The following is an 18,604-nucleotide window of genomic DNA, read 5'->3' as shown; positions in this document are numbered from 1 at the left end:
GGCGGATCTCTGTGAGTTCAAGGCCAACCTGGTCTACAGAGCGAGTTCCAGGACAGACTCCACATCTACACAGAGAAACCCTGTCTTGGAAAGAAAATAAAGATAAGGACCATCTGAAGCTGCCACTGACTACAAGATGAAAACTACTACCCTCACGTGGAGCATCTTGTTTACTAGTAACGCAGTGTGTGATGAAGCAGACCAGGAGGGCAGGGTGTTCATGGAGAAGATCATCCGAATCAGCTGCCCCACCCCTGCCACCTTGGAAATCCGATTACTAATAAAAACACCAGTCTTTAACAAGATGGGATCATTTATTCATCCAACAAAGATTTTCTAAGCAGCCTACGAGCTGCAAGCCCATGCTAATCATCTCCAGCACACGTAACTCATGACGTCCAACTTATGGTTTTGGTCCTCGTCCGCGTCGGGCAGGTCTTCGGTCTTACTGCAGCTGGCTGGGCCTCTGCTGGGCCTCTCGAGCTGCACTCGATAGTTCTACAGAAAAAGTACACCACCACCTGCAGACGGAAACACTTCGTCAAGGGACCACACCACGTGGGCAAGTAGAATTCTGTGGGACCCAGGTGAGAAGAATGTTGAGGTTCAGATGTGGCAGTCCACACCAGCACAAGGCGCCTGCAGAGGTTCCCTGGTGATGGTGACTTTGAAAGCAGAGAGCCCTTTACTTAACCGTGTCATGAATAGAAGTTCACAGAACTGGCGCTTTCAGATCACGGTTCTGAGATGTATGACAACCCAGAAACAGCAACTATGGGAAGGCAGACATGCCTGAGATGGAGACCAAGGGAGTCCAAGCAGCTCAGCAGTGTCCCGGGTGGTGAGCATGCTCAGTGCACAGAAGGGTCTCCGGGAGGAGGGGTGGCCGTCCCTGGCTCCTGCTGCTCCTGTGCAGGCTGCTCCTGGACATCTTCCTGAGGCTGTTTTCCTTCCAACGGAGCTTGGGGTCTGACGCCGACCTGTCAGGGTTTGAGGGAAGGTGACTACCATCACCTTGCTTACAAGGAACGAGCACGTTTCTCAGATGCTGCCAGTGTGCACTGAGCAATGACAGCTCACATCAGATTCCTTAGGATAGACAGCAAGTACACAACATCTCTAGAACCACACTCTCAAGAGCCTAACAGCAACTTGTTGCAAGTCACAGAGTCCCGGTTTATTCAACACAACAGTATCCGACCTGGAGTTAAGGGCAACGTTTCAGGAAGCAAACCACCCCCTTTCACTGACAGAGGCACCACCAACTGAGGTTTGTGTGTGGGAGTGTGCACGCGAATGTGTGCACATGCTCGCACTTGCACAAGAGTGCAAGTGAGCACACATGCTCCTGCTGAGTTACACCCCCGGCCCAACAACAGCTTTGACAATTAGGTACTCACAGTCCTTGCTTCTTTTACTCGTCTTAAAATGACACCTTCTGCCAGCAAAGCCTTCCCCGCCTTCACAAATAACTCTTCTTCATCTGTCTCTCCGAGATCCTGCAGCTCCATGTACTTCTCCACAAACCTGCAATTCCAAGCAGCCCACCCCAGGCCTGTGTTGGTTGAGGCTGTGCCGACATCTGCTACACAGTAGCAAGCTGCCTAGAGGAGCACCCCTCCTGAAGGAAAGCTCCACACAACTCCTCAAAATGACAGCTGAGCCAGGCTGTGACGGTGCATACCTCTCACACTTGGGAGACAGAGACAGACAGGTCTCTGTGAGTTCAAGGCCAGTCTACAGAGCTAGTTCTAGGACAGCCAGGGCTCGACAGAGAAACCCTATCTCAAACCAAGCCCTCTCTTAGAAAAAAAAAACAAAAACAAAAAACAAAAAGCATTGGAACCCTCATGGGAACTTGATCTCTTCAGGTCTGGGAAATACTCACCGTTGACAGGTAGACTTGAAGTTTGGGTTGAGCAAATCCAAAGCTTTCTGACCAGATCCATAGGCAGAAAAAAATTTCCTAGAAAATACAAAAACAATATGAGTCTCCAATTATAGTCTATGGAGAGTGGAGCAGAAGGAATGCAGAGGAACAGCTAGGCCCTGAGAAGTCACAGAGCCTAAACCAAAGAACAAGCATGTATCAAGTGGGGCAGAGGAGTCTCAGTGAGAACTAACACTCTACTTCCACTCAACTTCCGGGCTCCCCTCAGACAGCAAGTCTCGTGTGTCGCCACATTCACAATGCCCACCACAGTTAGCACTACGGATGCATCATTCCGTGTGTGAGTGTGCATCTGTGTCTGTGCACTTGTATGTGTGTATGTGAGTCTATGTGCTACATGCACACTAAGTGCTCGGGGGCGTGTGGAGAACAGAGCAGGACATCAGGTGACTTCCTCTGCCAGTCTCCACCTCAGTGCTTTGAGACCAGGTCTCTCACTAGCCTGGGAGCTCACCATTTTGGCTAGGCTGGCCGGCCAGTAACTGCCAAGATCTGCTTTACCTCTGCCCCCAAGGCTGAGGTTACAGACACATGTAGCCATGCCCAGCTTCTCACGTGGGTGCTGGAGATTCACACTCAGGTCTTCACATTGCACAGCAAGAGCTCTTACACACTGAGTATTCAAGTCTCCCAGCCACATTCTTTAACCCAAAGAAGGGCACCCATCTTCCTTCTTCTTAACTGGAGAAGCATCTATGTGTCAAAAGTTAACCCTTGTTGGGCCTTTGAAGTGACTCAGCAGGTAAAGGCACTTGTTGCCAAACCTAACCTGACTTTGATCCCTAGAACCCACATGGTGGAAGGAGAGGACTCCTGTCCTGTTAAGTTGTCCTCTGACTTCTACATGCATGCTTTGGTACGTACTCAAAACATGTGCATACATACATGCACATCTCCACCTTAATACAATAAAAAAATTAAAAACCCTTAAGGGTACCAGTGACGTTTAGTGCAATCAACTACACAACTATCACCACGATAGTTCCAGAACATTTTAAAGTTGTGAATATTTGTTTACTTAGTGTAAGTGGTACATGTCACAACACATGAGTGGGGTCAGAGGACAACTTGAGGGAGTAGATTTTCTCCTTCCACCATGTGGATTCTGGGTCTTGAACTCAGGCCATAAGGTTTGGCAGCAAGTGCCTTTACCCACTGAGCCACCTTGCTGGCCCTCTAAAACACTCCCATGATCCCCCAGAGGTCCAGTATCACTAAGCACTCACACCTTCACCCCATATCTTGTGCTCTTAGAGGTTATCTTAAATCGGTGCAGAGACTATTTCTAATCCTTTGCCATCAAGTCTGTTGCAGGAACACCTGTGCTGCCCAGTGTACTGTACAAGTAAGTCCATGGAATAAATCCACAAAAATGGTACTGTGAGATAAAGCTAAGTATTTATCTGTTTAAAAACGAAACAAAACAAAAACCAACCTTCCAAACTACCCAAGTGCTTCTTAAAGCACCTGTGCCAAATTTATACTCAGGTAAATTCTATAATACACAAGTGTCCATTCTCGGGGGGCTGGAGAGATGGCTCAGCATTTAAGAGCACTGGCTGCTCTTCCGGAGGTCCTGAGTTCAATTCCCAGCAACCACATAGTGACTCACAACAAGTGACTCACAACAATCTTTAATGAGATCTGGTGCCCTCTTCTGGCCTGTGGACATACATGCAGACAGAATACTATATACATAATGAATAAATAAGTCTTTAATAAAAAACAAAAAACAAGTGTCCATTTTTCTGTTTCAAGCCCCTTGCCAAATTGATAGACTAGAAATTATAATTTCAGCTCCATCAATCATGCCCCAAAAGAGAAAAAGAACACCATTAGACATCTTTTCAAGTTTGACAGCAGACTGGATTACTTTCCTGTACACTATTGATGGTCGTTGTCCATTTTCCTATATAGTGGTTGCTATGAGCTAAAAACTCCTTTGTGGAAAACCCAAGGTGTAAAAGTAGAGTTGGTAGCTTTGGAATTTCATCAGGTCATTCGTACAGCCTTAAATAAAGCAGCACTGGTGCCCTTAGGAAAAGACAGAAGGCGTTTTCCTTTCTGTTCCTTCCCAAGTAAGGACATAGCAAGAATACAGCACTCTTCAGAGGTGGGAGATATCTCCAAGTTCAAAGCCAGCTTGATCTACACAGCAAGTCCCACCCACCCAGGAATCACAGTGAGTCTCAAAACCAAAGCAAGCCACCAAAAAGGTCTGCGGTGGCTCACTGGCCTAGTGTTTCCCGGTATGAACGAGAACCTGAGTTCCCTCCTAGCACAGCAAAGCACAAAGAGGCAATGTGTAAGTGACTCAAAGGAGTAGCCTAACCAAATATACGCAGCGAACCCGAGCAGACATGCTTGGAAAGTCTCGGGAGCAAGAACACCCTTGTCCTGCTCCCTCAGGAAGTGCTATGGAGCAGGGTGTAGCAGCTCATGTCTGTGATCCCACACTGCGGAGGCTGAAGTAAGAATTGGCCGAGAACTGACATCAGCTCGGCCTCCGCTGGAGCAACCCATCTCAAAACCAGAACAAGAAAAACCTAGTTAACTCTTAACCCCCCCATCCTCCCTCTTCATGTCTTCCCCTGCCAGCCCAGTGGTTTCACCCAAGCAGGAAGCCGTTGTTTCTTCAACAGAGGGTAAGAACAGCCAGCCATGAACTGGACGAGACATTGAGATGAAAGCAACGAGTAGGACAGCACATGGCCCATGGTAGGTCTTTTTTAGGGTGGAGGTGTCAGAGAAACGGAACCAGCGACTGAAGAACCCAAGGCCAAACACACTGAAGTGAGCAGGTGAGCGAGAGCTCTATCACAGACACAGCTTAGTTGTCTGAAACAAGTTTCACTATGTAGCTCAGGCTGACCTCAAACTCTTGACCCACCTGCCTTACCTGCCAGGTGCTGGGATTACACATGTGAGTCATCATGCCCCGCTAGGGTGTGACATCTGAATTTTTCTTTATTATTTAAAAGAAAAAGAGGCTTAAGGATATTAGAAGCCTGTTTTCCAACATTATTTAGGTTAGAAGGTGTAGAAAGCAAATTAAAGAACACATTTTTATTTGTTTCAACAACACCTAATTAGTACTTTAAAAGTAACTCAAAAAAAGGTAGGCCTGGGACCAGCAAATGGCTCAGTGAGAAAAAAGTGCTTGCCCCTCGGCCAGAGGACATGAGTTGGATTCTTGGGACTCAAATGGTAAAAGGAGGAAACCAACTACCACAAGCTGTCCTCTGACCCCACATGCATGTCCACATACATGTGCACAGGTGCACACATACTAAATGGGGAAATAAATGTAGCAAATTACATTTTAAAAAACCCAACAATAACAAAAAACTTCAAGTGTGGTATCACATACTTGGAATCCCAAAAGTCAGGTGGTAGAGGCAAAAAGACTGTAAGTTTAACATCATCCTGGGCTAAAAATAAATATGTAAGATAGTTACATTTGCTGAAAAGAACATCCCTAAACACTCTAAACAGAAAGGTAACCAGGCCAACAAAAACTAAAGCTGGCAGATGTGAATGCTATATAACTTAGTACCTAACACATGTAGAACAGGGTTTGACAGGGGGCACAACAGAAAACTTGTAAAATGAAATAAACAACTTCTACACACTAAGAAAGACATTGTGAAGCCGGGCGTTGGTGGCGCACGCCTTTAATCCCAGCACTCGGGAGGCAGAGGCAGGCGGATCTCTGTGAGTTCGAGGCCAGCCTGGTCTACAGAGTGAGTTCCAGGACAGCCTCCAAAACAATACAGAGAAACCCTGTCTCAAAAAAAACCAAAAAAAAAAAAAAAAAAAAAAAAAAAGAAAGAAAGAAAAAAGAAAGACATTGTAGAGCTAGAGAGATGCCTCAATAGTTAAGAGCTCTTCCAGAGGACCTGGGTTCAATTCCCAGCACCCAGGACAGGAGCTTCACAACTGACCCTAACTCCAACTTCAGGGTTTCTGACCCCTTCTTCCAGCCTCCTCCAGCAGTGAACACACACAGCACACAGATAAACACACAGGCAAAACTCTTACACACATAAAATAAAAATAAATATTTTAACAAAACTGCAAGACCTCTTGTAGAATATTATTGTAAGATGGGTTAAATTTGACTATGCTGTGGAACATTTGTTTAATGATGCAAAGATGTGTTGCATTCTTTTACGTTGCATTTCTTTAACTCTGTGAAGCTGTGTTACTTTGCCTGTCTAAAACACCTGATGGTCAATAAACAGCTGCACAGCAAATAACGAGGCAGGAGAAAGGACAGGCAGGGAAGGCAGGCAGGGAGAATAAATAGGAGAAATCTGGAGGGAGGATGAAGAGAGAGCAGGGAAAGGAGGACACCAGGAGTCAGTCACCCATGGAGTAAGACGGAAAATAAGATATACAGAAGTAAGAAAAAGCCCAGAGACAAAAGGTAGATGGGATAATTTAAGAGAAGCTGGCTAGAGAGCTAGGTGGTAGTGGCTCATGCCTTTAATCCCAGCACTCCAAAACCAGAGAAACCCTGTCTCAAAAAAACAAAAACAAAAACAAAAAATGCTGGCTAGAAACAAGTCAAGCGAGTTGGGCAGCGGTGGTGCACACCTCTAATCTCAGCTCAGCACTTGGGAGGCAGAGACAGGAGGATCTCTATGAGTTCCAAATCAGCCTGGTCTACAGAGTGAATTCCAAGACAGGCTCCAAAACTACAGAGAAACCCTGTCTCAAAAACCCAAAATGAATAAGTGAATAAATAAATGAATGAATAAGAAAAAGTCTCCATGTGTGATTATTTGGGAACTGGGTGACAGGCACCCCCAAAAGAGCAAAAGCGTAAGAAACAATCAACAACCACCTCTGGTCTCCAGGGGCACCGTCAGTCACGTACACACAGAGACATATAATTAAAAATAAAAATAAATCTTAAAACAACAAAATGTCAGGAGGCAGAGGCAGGTGGATCTCTGAGTTAGAGGCCAGGCTGGTTTATAGAGTTCCAGGACAGCCAGGGCTACAGAGAGAAACCCAGTCTTGAAACACTGAAAAACAAAACTCTTTAAACAGCACCCTCCTTCACTTTTACAAGATTACAGGGACAATGTTTCCAAAGTGACAAAGCTAAAGTCTAGGAGCTGCCTTCAAACCTCTACCTCAAAAGTTGGCGATGAGTGATCCGTTCTCTCTCCTTTACGCTTTCCTTTGTCAGTTTTCTATAACCAGTATGTATTAATATGCCAGACAAGGTGATATAGCCCTGTAATGACAGGACTCCACAGGCAGGAAGGTCCCATGTCTCAAGAGGAAAAAAAGAAGAAATAGATGCTAAGAAATAAAGTAGGCCAGCACTTTCTTCAAGCTTCTGGTGATGATTACTTTAAGTGCTTTGCACTCCTAAGCATCCTTTCCTGGGTGGCTTCAGTGATTGTTAGACGTTAAATCCACAGACCATGATCCTTCCAAAGAAGCAGATATGACAGCCAACTTAAGCTTGGAATCAGATGTGATTTCCCAGATCTGCCACCCTCCTGTGCACACAGGCAGTTACCCTCTTGCGCCTCATAGTCTCTTGAATAGAACAGAAGCAATGATTAACTGCCTGCTTTGACAGGGTTAAACTGTATGAGTTGATGTTTGTGAAGGGCTTAGCATGGTACCTCACTCAAAAAAAGACTGCCAGTAAACAACAGACAACTTTAGCTGCAATGTTCTGTCAGTCTGGGGGCTCCAGATTCCACGTCTTAGAACTTCTGTTTCCACCGGGCGATGGTGACACGTGCTTCAAGTCCCGGCACTCAGGAGGCAGAGGCAGATGGATCTCTGAGTTCGAGGTCAGCCTGGTCTACAGAGTAAAATTCAGGCCAGCCAGGGCTACACAGACAAATCCTGTCTCAAGCAAACAAACCAGCTAACCAACACACACTCCTGTTAGCTCTCACGACAGGGGAGGGGTGAGATACCATTATTTTACTTGCTATACAAGACCAACTCCACAGAGCATGGCCCTGTCAGCTCGTTGGCAGACTTCTACACAAACCTTCCTTTCTGAAGGTCTGTTGTGTCATGCTCACTACAGGAGACAGCCACTCACGCTCGAATCTGATCCTCCCGGTAAAAGATGTCCTGGATGTCGGCTTTGGCTTTGCCATATCGCAAACGGGGCCTTCGGAAGACAGGCTCTCGCAGCGGCGGAAAGGCCTCATATACGTCATACCACAGCGGCTTCTCCTTCAACACTCCAGCACACATCAGATTCCTCGTCCTTAGAGAGGGAAGAGAACCAAGGTCAGTCAGTTACAGCAGCTTGCTAAAGTCCCTAAAGGCAGGCCAGAGCAGCTGGGCACCGCACAGCACAGGTGGGTGAGCTGAGCAGGACCTCCCACATCTCACAGCAACCTAGGAAAACCAAAGTGTTACGTCTCACGTAGCCTAGGATAGCCTTAAACTCAGCATGAAGTCGAGGATAACCTTGAACTTAGTGACTCCCTGAACTCCTCCAGTGCGAGAATAGCAGCGTACTCATGCTAGGCTGTCATTTTGTTTCGACAAAAGTCCACCAGCAGCCTGACTGGCCTGAATTTCGCTACGTAACCCAGGCTGGCCTCGGTCTAGTGGCGATCGTCACGCTTCGCCTCCCAAGTGCTCGGAGTACCACACTCAACCCAAGCCACTCTTTATCTTCTTGCCGTATCCCAACCCCCAGCCCACCCACCGATCCACGGCGGAAACGCAAAGACTGCCCAGTCAAGCCCTCCAGCCTCTTCTCCATTCTAGGTCTCCACCGAGGAGGGGTGGCAAACACGACCTTTAAAGTGACGGATAAGGGGACACCGACAAACATTCCGTGCCAGGAGGGAGCGCGAGGGCTCCTCAAGGCCGGAACACCCGCAACCGCGTCCCGCTCCGGCCACACCAGGAGGGTCGAGACCCGCTGGGAAGCCTGCTCACTCACGCACCGGGTAAACACGCTCCCAATTGTCTCCAGCCGGCTCCCCGCCATGGCCACCGAGGGCAGAAAGCCGCCAGCAGTTACCGGAAGCGGAAGCAAACAAGCGAAGGGGGAACAAGCTGCTGGCCGAGCCGAGGATCGCACTCGCGTCTCAGCGCCATCCGGAGGGCGGAGCCAGGCAGAAGCAAACGACGGGCTGAGCAGGAGCGCGAGGGGGGGGGGACTCAGACAGGAGCAATCGATAGCCGAGCCAAAAGGGCGGGAGTGCGCCAAAGCTAAACGCAGGAGCAGTAAATGACTGGTTCTGGGCAAAGATTGAGTGGGGCGCTTGCTTTCTTCTTTCTGACTTTAGGAAGCTTCCTCCACTCCCGCAGACCGGGCAGTGTTGGGGGAACGCAATGGGGCTCGCGGAGATTAGGCACATCCTACAGTCGGGGCAGCCATCCAATCTTGACATTTGAGGCCACCAGCTTCAGGCTCGATTAGGCCTAATCTTGGCCAGTCAGGCTAAGCAGAAGGAAACTGAGACCCAAAGAGGGGCGAAGTCAATTTCCCGGGTGACACGAGCGTCCAGGCCTTCTTCCTTAAACGGGGCTCGCTGGGGCAATCTGCTTTCACGCTCAGTGGAAAGCTGCCTGCAAGCAGCGCTTCCTCCGCTGGAGGCGTCACTTGCCCGCCCGCCGGCTCTGGAGTTTAAAAAGTGAAAAACGTTCAGAGCTAAAGCGTTCAGAGGAGGAAACTAAAATCTGGGGGGAAAGTAGCCTGTCCGCGTCCAGCCGTTCAAAGTATGGGTTTTGGAGGGATGGGTGCCTTAGATCAGGAGAAGCACTCCATAGAAATTAAGGCATTTATTTCATCAGGGTATTTGTGCAAGGGTTATCATTGTTGATTGTAGTTACAAGATTAAAAAAGAAAAAAAATCCATCGGGCTGGAGAAAGCTCAACAGTTAAGAGCACTGACTGCTATTCAGATTTCCAGCACTCACATAATAACTCACCTGTAACTCCCATTTCCGGGGAATTCGATATCCTCTTTTGACCTCTGCAGGCACCAGGCTCAGGCATACATGCAGGCAAAATATCCATACACATATAATTAACTAATTAAAATTCGTCAAATGGCCGGGCTGTGGTGCGCGCATGCCTTTAATCATTGCACTTGAGATGCGGAGGATCTCTGAGTTCGAGGTTAGGGTAGCCAGGGCTATCTCAAAACAAACAAACAAACAAACAAAGTGCCTGGAAAATTAGAGTTCATGCATTCTATGAAACGTTAAACACCTATTAAAATGAACAAACTAGGTCCATCAGTTAACTACCTAGATTAGAGTCCATGGCTTGTGGTTAAATGAAAAAAAAATAAACAAACAAAACTACATCACTTGAGTGGCACAACCCGTAAGAGGGAAAAAAGAAAACCATCCACATGGGCCAGTGTTTGTATGAGGATAAAATTTGTGCCAAAGGATAAGGGGCTGTGGACTTCAGTTATACGCAGGACAAAAATACAAGGGTGAATTCAGAGGTGGTTTTCTCTCCTTATTTTGCCTTGTAAAGGGTTTGTATTCATATGTAAACTTTTTGACCCAATGAATGTTTAGAATCACACACCAGGTCTCCCAGGAGCCCATTATCTTCCTTTGTCCTCAGGAAAAAGCATGAGGTCATCTGGAAATCCTCCCACTCTAAGGGAGGTCTCTGAAGGGAAGGTGGGGAATGTTTTCAGGGTAGTTGTGGCTTGTTTATGTTATCTCAGAGATAACTCAGCCTACCCACAGCGTAGCTATTACCATCCTCATTATGGATGGGAAAGCAAAGCCGTAGGAACTTAATTACCTTTGTCTGATATGCAGCGGATTGAAGCCCAACCTGGGCACTTTCACAGTGTTACCTTAACTAGCCTAATGCGACTGGGGAGCAGAAAGACTGTGATGAAACTGTCCTTAGCACCTAGAGATGCAGTGACCTAAGGCCTGAGCTGAGAGATGGGCATCACTCCTGCCTCAAAACTCTAGCCCGGGGGCTGGAGTTGAGTCGGATCAGTTAAGTGCATGTATTACTCTTACAGAGGACCTGAGTTCAATCAGTTCCCAGCATCACAACAACCTGTTACTCCCAATCCACGGAGACCTGATGACTCTGGAGTTCCTGGGCACCAGCCTGTACCTACACACACACACACACACACACACACACACACACACACACACACACACACACAGCCTATAAACCAAGACATTATACTATGTGTTTAACCTAAAAAGGAAAGGGAAGGGAAGGGAAGGGAAGGAAAGGAAAGGAAAGGAAAGGAAAGGAAAGGAAAGGAAAGGAAAGGAAAGGAAAGGAAAGGAAAGGAAAGGAAAAAGGACTCTGGCCCCTTGGCCAGCTGTGAAGAACTCCCAGGTCCTAGGTCCCTGAGGTCTAGGGGAGTCAGCTCTGGGGAGTAAACATGCTCCTAGCTAAATATATCCTTCCCAGACCTCAACAACTTTCTAATTCTGCCTGTGTAAGAGCTATCTAGCGGCCTAGTCTGCAGACATACTTCCCTTCTCCCTCGAAGGCCTGCCCCTGTAAGCTATCCCAGTCTATACTGCAAAAGCATTAGAAAGGTTTATTCCAGGTTCATGGAGGAAAGTCGAAGACATAAAGAAGAATTACAAAGTGGGGGACTTTTCTCTCTAAATTATCCTGGAGTGATCATCTTGAACCTTTGAAATTCCCCTCCCATTGTCACGTTTAACCCTTCTGCAACAGAAAGAACAGAATATCGGTGGGCAAAGAGGAGTACTTGGGGGTGTGGGGACATGACTGATTGGAAACTCACACCCAAGACACGTTTGCTCATAACCCAGGATGAAGCTGTTGGGTAGCTGGGAACAGAAAGAGCGGTTTGTGTCTTCTAGAGTCGGCTGAAAGGGACAGGGTACACAGTAAGTGCTGGCCAGCAACTGTCCCATGATGGTTATAGTGTCCCTGTTGTGATGGCCACCTGGGAGTGCAGTCTTTGATGACATGGCCTCATGGGGAGGGAGCTGAACCTGGTGTCTCACATGCAAGCACTCTACCCCCAGGTTATACACACTCGCACCCTCCTCACGTTTTATTTGAGACATAATCCCACTAAGTTGCCCAGGCTACCCTTGATCCTTCTGCCTTAGCCTTACAGTAGCTGGGACCACAGGCTTGTACCAGACCTGAAATTGTTTCCCCTCGATAAGTGATCCACTCTTTCCACTAGCACTTAAACACAAGCTCTTGCCTGATCCTACAAGATCTGCTGAAGCATCGCTTCAGCCCCTTGCTTCTTGTTTGCTTCTAGAAAGGTCTCACTACGTACCCTGGCTGGCTTGGAACTTACCATGCAGACACAGCTGACCTTGAACTACAGAAATCTACCTGCATCTGCCTCCCAAGTGCTGCCATTGAAGGCATGTACCACTGTGCCCAGATCATGGTTTATTGAGATGGGCTATCAGTCTAAGGATACAACTCAGTCGGTAGAGTGCTTGTGTGGTATTCACAAAACCCAGCGTCAAATAAAACAGGACATGATGATCACATGGGTCATCCCAGGTCTCCAGAGGCAGAAGCAAGAGAGTCCAAAGTTGAAGGTCATCCTCCCCAACAAGGGAACTTTGAAGCTGAGCTAGGCTACAAAAGTCCCTTTCTTAAGGCTGGGAGGAGACAATGTACAGAGTGGCTTTAAAGTCACTCTGTAGCCCAGGCTGAACTCAAACTCTCTGAAATTCTCTGGCCTCAGCCTCCTCAATAATGGTATTACAAGTGCATACCATCACATTGGTTGGGTGTTGTAGGAATTTAGTGGGATCACTGCATGAGGATAACTATTAGAATGAACAGCTGTTTTTTTAGAGGTGCTTTGACCTTGAAGAATTCTTGTGGGAAACGGTGATTGTTTTGCTGAAGGGGCATTGTAGCTATCCCATAACTTGGGCTACAAGACCTGAGGATGAACCTTCCTGCCGCCACATAGGCCTTAAAATCTCATCTTAGAATGTCTTCCTTCTTCAACAGATCCACGCTACCTGATGCACCCTGACAGGTGGGCTGGGTATTTTTGTAATGTGGTTCTTTACCTCGTAGATGTCTGCCTTCTCCCTTCATCTTCACATGCTCTTTGCTCTGTGAACAAAGATATGTGTGCTTTAACCTCGTATGAGGACACCAGTCATATTGGATTAAGGTTCACCCTTACGTACTCATTTCAACTGCATTGCTGTTTTAGAGACTGTCTCCAAATGCAGTCACATGCTCATGGAGTTGAGGCTAGAATTTCAATATATGAACGAGGAAGAGGTAGCTGGGCTATAACACTGGATAGTAAGAGCTGAACACTTCCATCAGCCAGCCGATCCATGCTTCCCCTCTGCTGCTCTTCACCTTGCCCTACACTGCAGGAACCGGGAGCCCCAGCTTCTGTGGACTGCACAGACCTGCCCTTGCTCTCTGCTTCCGGCTAGAGGCTAGCTGCTTCTCAAGCAGAATGCGCTGGCAGGGAGTAGAAGGAAGGAGAGTGGAACTGGGCTTTATCCCACCTCTCCTCACACTGCAAGGACCTAGGCCACACAGCCTACCCTGAGGCCACTCTATACAACTGTCCCTCTGATCTGGTCCAGCTTGTTGAACTGAGTTCTGGACATTAGCCTTGGAGTCCAGTCTACATACCTATCCCGTATAGTTTCCCTATATTCTACCAACATCCATGCAAATAGCACCCTTGTTTAAGAAGTACACAGGATGGGGCTGGAGAGATGGCTCAGAAGTTAAGAACATTGGCTGATCTTCCAGAGGACCCAGGTTCAATTCCCAGCACCCACATGGCAGCTCACAACTGTCTGTACCTCTAGCAACAAGGGATCTGATATCCTCACACAGGCACACATGCAGGCAAAATGCCAATGCTTATAAAAGTAAATAAACTAATTTTAAAAAAAGAAGTGCATGGGAATTTGCCAGACAGAAAGAACAGTGAAGATGCCAGTCTGTTGGTGAAACATGAGAACTTCTAGCTTCATGTGCTGGAGATCTGGAATCAAGGAACAAATAGGTAATTGATTCATTTAAATATTTAAAAATTATGAGGAGTACATATGCCAGAAGACAACCTGTGGGAATTGTTTCTCTACTTACACCATGTAGATGCCAAAGGTTGAACTCAGGTGCCCCAGCTTGGCATCAAGTTCCCTTACCCACTGAGCCCCAGCAATTGCTTTAAATGGGAGGGAAAAATAGTATGTATTTAAATGGGGAGGAAAAATAGTATGTATTCATACACAGTATAATAATTATATGCCAAGTGGTAGTGACGTGTACCTGTAATCCCAGCACTTTAGGAGGCAGAGGCAGAGGCAGGTAGATCTCTATGAGTTTGAAGCCGACCTGGTTTACAGAGCAAGTTTCAGGACAGCCAGGGTTACACAGAGAAACCCTGTCTTGAAAACAAACAAACAAAACTTTATAGGGCTATACAGCTGGGCTACATAGTATGTTCCAGGTCAGCTTAGACTACATAAAGGGACTCTGTCTCAACACACACACACACACACACACACACACACACACACACACACACACACACGTAATCTCTCAGTACTTGGAAGGAGGAGGCAGGAGGATCTCAACTTCAGGCTAGTCTGTGCTATACAGTGAGATCCTGTCTTGGAGCGGGGTGAGGAAGAAGCCTTGTGAAGAGTCGGTGTGTTCCTACTGCAAAGCACTTGTGCATCAAACATAACTGATGATGATTTCTGAGGACTCCACACTTAGGAGCAGAGCGATCCACGGTTAAATCACAGCTAACAATTCCCAAAACATGGTTACAAGCTACTCAACTTCCCTCCACTAACAGGTGGCCGTCCTAAAGGAGACCCCAGCACAGACAGAGGAGAGATCAACACTTTGAGCCCATAACTGCCCTGGAGGTCTGTGGGACTTTGGGCCCTTTCTACAACCAGGCAAACAGGAGTGAGCTCTACCTGAATCTGGTGGAGTTTATGCTAATTAGAATCATTCTGAGGGGTTTCATGGCTCACGGAGAATGAGACCCTTCAGGGCAGGTACTTCAGGGCTTGTGAGTCTGGGTGAAGCCCCTAGGGAGTTTGAGAATGGCAGATTCTGATTAAGTTGGTCTGGAGCAGGGCCCTGAACTGCATCTCTAACAAGCTTCTGGGCTGATTGGCAGGCAGTCTGCTAGTCTGCAAACAGAGTAAACAACGTGCTCAAGTTTACAATTCAAAGTTTGAAAGGACGTTCTTGGTTCTAGCTTTGAGACTTTTGCATCCAGGCCACACTTGGACGACAAGGCAGGCTTTGTGCAGCGTCTATGCTGAACTTCACAACTGCTCACACTAGAGTCCCTGGAACAATCCTCTTGACATGATTTGTTTTTCTTTAATTAGTGATCCTGAGACCTGAGATCTAGTACAGTGGCAAAGCACTGTGAGGCCTGAGTTTCATCCCCGAGCATAATAGTAAGATAAATAAACAAAATATTAAATAAAAAATTAGTAACTACTCGCTTTCTATAAGCAACACCTGCTAGGTGTACCTGCTGGGCGTTGGTGGCGCACGCCTTTAATCCCAGCACTCGGGAGGCAGAGGCAGGCCGATCTCTGTGAGTTCGAGACCAGCCTGGTCTACAGAAAGAGTTTCAGGCCAGCCAGAACTACATAGTCAGATCTTCTCTCCAACAAAATAAAACAACAACAACAACAAAAATATCTAGAAGTGACACTTGTAGGCAGGCCATGCCCTTCCCCCACCTCAGGCAGAGTAGAGCTTGTTCTATGGGTCCTGAGGTTTATATAACTTTATCAACATTTTCTTCAAATGCACAAACTCCCTGTGGCCTGTGTGGCTTGAAGTCAAAGGTATACTCTTGGCCTCCTGCAAAAATGATAGTTCATCTTTCTGTGGTCAGGGACTGTCACTTCTGCAAAATGACCACCTGGTGGCAGTAGGTTTACACAGACCCTTTTCATCCACCCCCATCTCCAGAAAGTTCCAGTTTTCCCCTAACTGACCCAGGTCACTAATCCAGCAAATAAGTCTACGCTATGATAATGGACATAAGGACTCTGCTTCTCTCTCAATAGCAGGCTTGCCATTTGCTGCATATGCTAAGAGGTTGTTTTTAAACTCAGATAAAGAAAGTGGGGGAATTCTGGACCCACCTCAGGATCACAGATGTCTCTGGGAGGTGTTTCTGAGCAGGCAGGCCTGTTCTGTTCTTCCCAAGGTGTATCCATTGGGGGAGGCGTGGCTTGGATCTCATCACCTGTCCTCCACCTGTTCCCAACGGGCAGCTTAGCATTTAGGCATCAACTCTGGAACCCTACTGCTTGCGTTCAAATCCAGGGACTAACATTTCCTAAAGATGGCTATCATATAAGGAGCTCAACTTCATCTCTGTGCCTCTATTTCCTGGTGTGTAAAACAATGGAGGAATACTGATTTCATGTCATTGCTGGGTTAGGTGCAGTAGAACATACAAAGCACCCCAGAAGAGTGACTGGCCCACAGGGAACCCCTATAAGCCGTCATTGTCTTCATCCACACCTACCTGCCTCTTATTCTTCAGAACAAACCCTCTGACCACTATCCTTCACCCCCAAACAGGTGCTTCCAAGGAACTAGGTGACAGAAGTTGGGAATCCAGCATGATAACCATGCCTGCTCTCCTGGGCACGATGTTTATCAGACCTTATGATTTTCTTGCAAGTTGGAGCCAATGCCCAAGGATGCCAAAATATATGAAGGGTCAGGGGCACTGACAGGATCAGACTCCAGAAAGCCTGGCTGTGTTTTTATGGAAATCTTTGAACATTTACCTTGTAGCTTCCAGGAGTTTAACATGAACAGATGAGCACGGTGTACAAGGGCTGCCGGTCAGGGTTTCTCTGTATTGTTTTGGAGGCTGTCCTGGAACTCACTCTGTAGACCAGGCTTGGTCTCGAACTCACAGAGATCCACCTGCCTCTGCCTCCCGAGTGCTGGGATTAAATGCCCAGCTAGAGTTTCTTAAGCTACAATGTTCACACAAGTCTCTCTGATGAATTGTTAAGATATGTCATGTAATTCTGAAACTTTGGGAGCTGTCTTCCTTTTTAAATTATGTTTATTTATTATAATTGTGTGTCTGTGCACTGCGTACACGCATGCACACGGAAGTCAGAAGAGAACTTTCAGGAGTTGGCTCTCTTTCCACAGTGAGTTGTGGGGATCAAACTCAGATGCCGAGCTTGGCAGCCAGTACCTTTACTTACCAAGTCATCTTATCGTCCAGAACTGTGGTTCTCAAACTTGAGAATGGATCAGAGTCATCTTCAGGGCTTGTTACAATGCCTTCCAGTTGTAACTTTGATAGATAATGTAAAACATTTTTTTGGTTTTTCGAGACAGGGTTTCTCTGTGGCTTTGGAGGCTGTCCTGGAACTCGCTTGGTAGTCCAGGCTGGTCTCGAACTCACAGAGATCCGCCTGCCTCTGTCTCCCGAGTGCTGGGATTAAAGGCGTGCGCCATCAACGCCCGGCTAATGTAAAACATTTCTAACAAGCTCCCAGGGGATGGTGGCTGCTGGGACGTGGAGCACACTTTGAGGTGAGGCAGCCTGGGGCCCCTTTGCTGGCTTAACTCAGCTCTAATTCTGTGTTCCTGGTAGGTCACTTAAGCTTAGATCATTTCTTTATCTGTTAAGCGGGTATTGGGCAAGATCAACTCCATCCATGAAACACCAGACTGACAGCCTGGAGCCCTGGATCTGACTTGATTGCAAACTTGAACCTCCTTGGGCACTTTGAAAACAAAACCCTTGGTTGTTTATTTCATTGGTCTGGAGTACTGAGCATAGGAATTTTGAAAAAGCATTTGAGGAGGAGGAGTCTAACACCATGGCTCCTAAACTCCCGGTGTGTATTATATTAGGAACCACAGATGACTTGGTTACACCCTCAACTTCTGATGCAGAAGGTCTGGAATGGAGCATTTCGTTTTTAACTTTTTAATTTAAAAGTATATATGTATATATGTGTGTGTGAGAGAGGGGGGAGGGGTAGAAGAGGGCACCAGATCCACCGGTGCTAGTTGCAGGCAGTTGCGAGTTGCCTGGTGTAGATGCTGGCAACTGAGCTTGGTTCTTATGCTGGAACGGTGTGTGCTTAGCCACTCTGCCAGCTCGCCAGCCCTGAGAGCAAGCAACTCTGTAAGCTCACAGGTAGTTTTCCCTTAAGTACCACGCGGCTCTAGGATATTGCTGAATACAGTCTTGGTTTGCCTAGTATATCATGCTGGCTGTTTCAGGGATGCCATCATACTAGCCTGCCTGTATCTACTGGGGTCAAGGGAGGACCCTAATGGAAGGGCATGGGGGACAGTTTTTTTTTTGTTTTTGTTTTTTTTTTTTGGTTTTTTTTTTTTTTTTTGGTTTTTCGAGACAGGGTTTCTCTGTGGCTTTGGAGGCTGTCCTGGAACTAGCTCTTGTAGACCAGGCTGGCCTCGAACTCACAGAGATCCGCCTGCCTCTGCCTCCCGAGTGCTGGGATTAAAGGCGTGCGCCACCAACGCCCGGCTTGACAGTTGTTTTTATACTAGCATGGAAGAGTGAATTTGAGGGAAAGAGGGACACCCTTGGTGGGATGACCCTGAGCCCAGAACAAGAAAGACAGTTGTTAAATGCCACTAGGAAGCCTTTGGCT

The 18,604-nt window shown here is 47.1% G+C and overlaps 1 protein-coding gene across 2 annotated transcripts; it reads right to left on the bottom strand.

Annotated features, from left to right (window-relative positions):
- Positions 1-295: 295 nt before the first annotated feature.
- On the bottom strand, positions 296-9,052 carry Mrps23 (mitochondrial ribosomal protein S23). Of its 2 annotated transcripts, XR_001196828.3 has the most exons (6): positions 8,899-9,052; positions 8,034-8,204; positions 1,889-1,966; positions 1,401-1,527; positions 793-980; positions 296-521 (listed from the first exon to the last, which is right to left on the bottom strand). XR_001196828.3 is itself a non-coding variant. In XM_005076004.4 (5 exons), the coding sequence occupies exons 1-5, from the start codon at positions 8,940-8,942 to the stop codon at positions 852-854; spliced, it is 549 nt and encodes a 182-aa protein (XP_005076061.1). In that variant the 5' UTR covers positions 8,943-9,052; the 3' UTR covers positions 296-851. The 2 variants fall into 2 exon arrangements, 1 of the variants encoding a protein (XP_005076061.1); XM_005076004.4 differs by having other exon boundaries at positions 296-980.
- Between the last annotated feature and the right edge of the window lie 9,552 nt (positions 9,053-18,604).

This window comes from Mesocricetus auratus, unplaced genomic scaffold (assembly GCF_017639785.1).
Source record: "Mesocricetus auratus isolate SY011 unplaced genomic scaffold, BCM_Maur_2.0 Super-Scaffold_100007, whole genome shotgun sequence".
Taxonomy (NCBI): domain Eukaryota; kingdom Metazoa; phylum Chordata; class Mammalia; order Rodentia; family Cricetidae; genus Mesocricetus; species Mesocricetus auratus.
This window is presented reverse-complemented; position numbering and strand designations above follow the sequence as displayed.

What these genes read in the sequence shown, in the direction of transcription:
- Mrps23 (XM_005076004.4), bottom strand. Translation starts at nt 8,942, where the DNA reads ATGGCGGGGAGCCGGCTGGAGACAATTGGGAGCGTGTTTACCCG. An exon ending in ATTGGGAGCGTGTTTACCCG is followed by an intron (nt 8,205 to 8,898) that starts GTGCGTGAGTGA and finishes TCCCTCTCTAAG; the next exon opens with GACGAGGAATCTGATGTGTG. An exon ending in TTCAAGTCTACCTGTCAACG is followed by an intron (nt 1,528 to 1,888) that starts GTGAGTATTTCC and finishes TTGGAATTGCAG; the next exon opens with GTTTGTGGAGAAGTACATGG.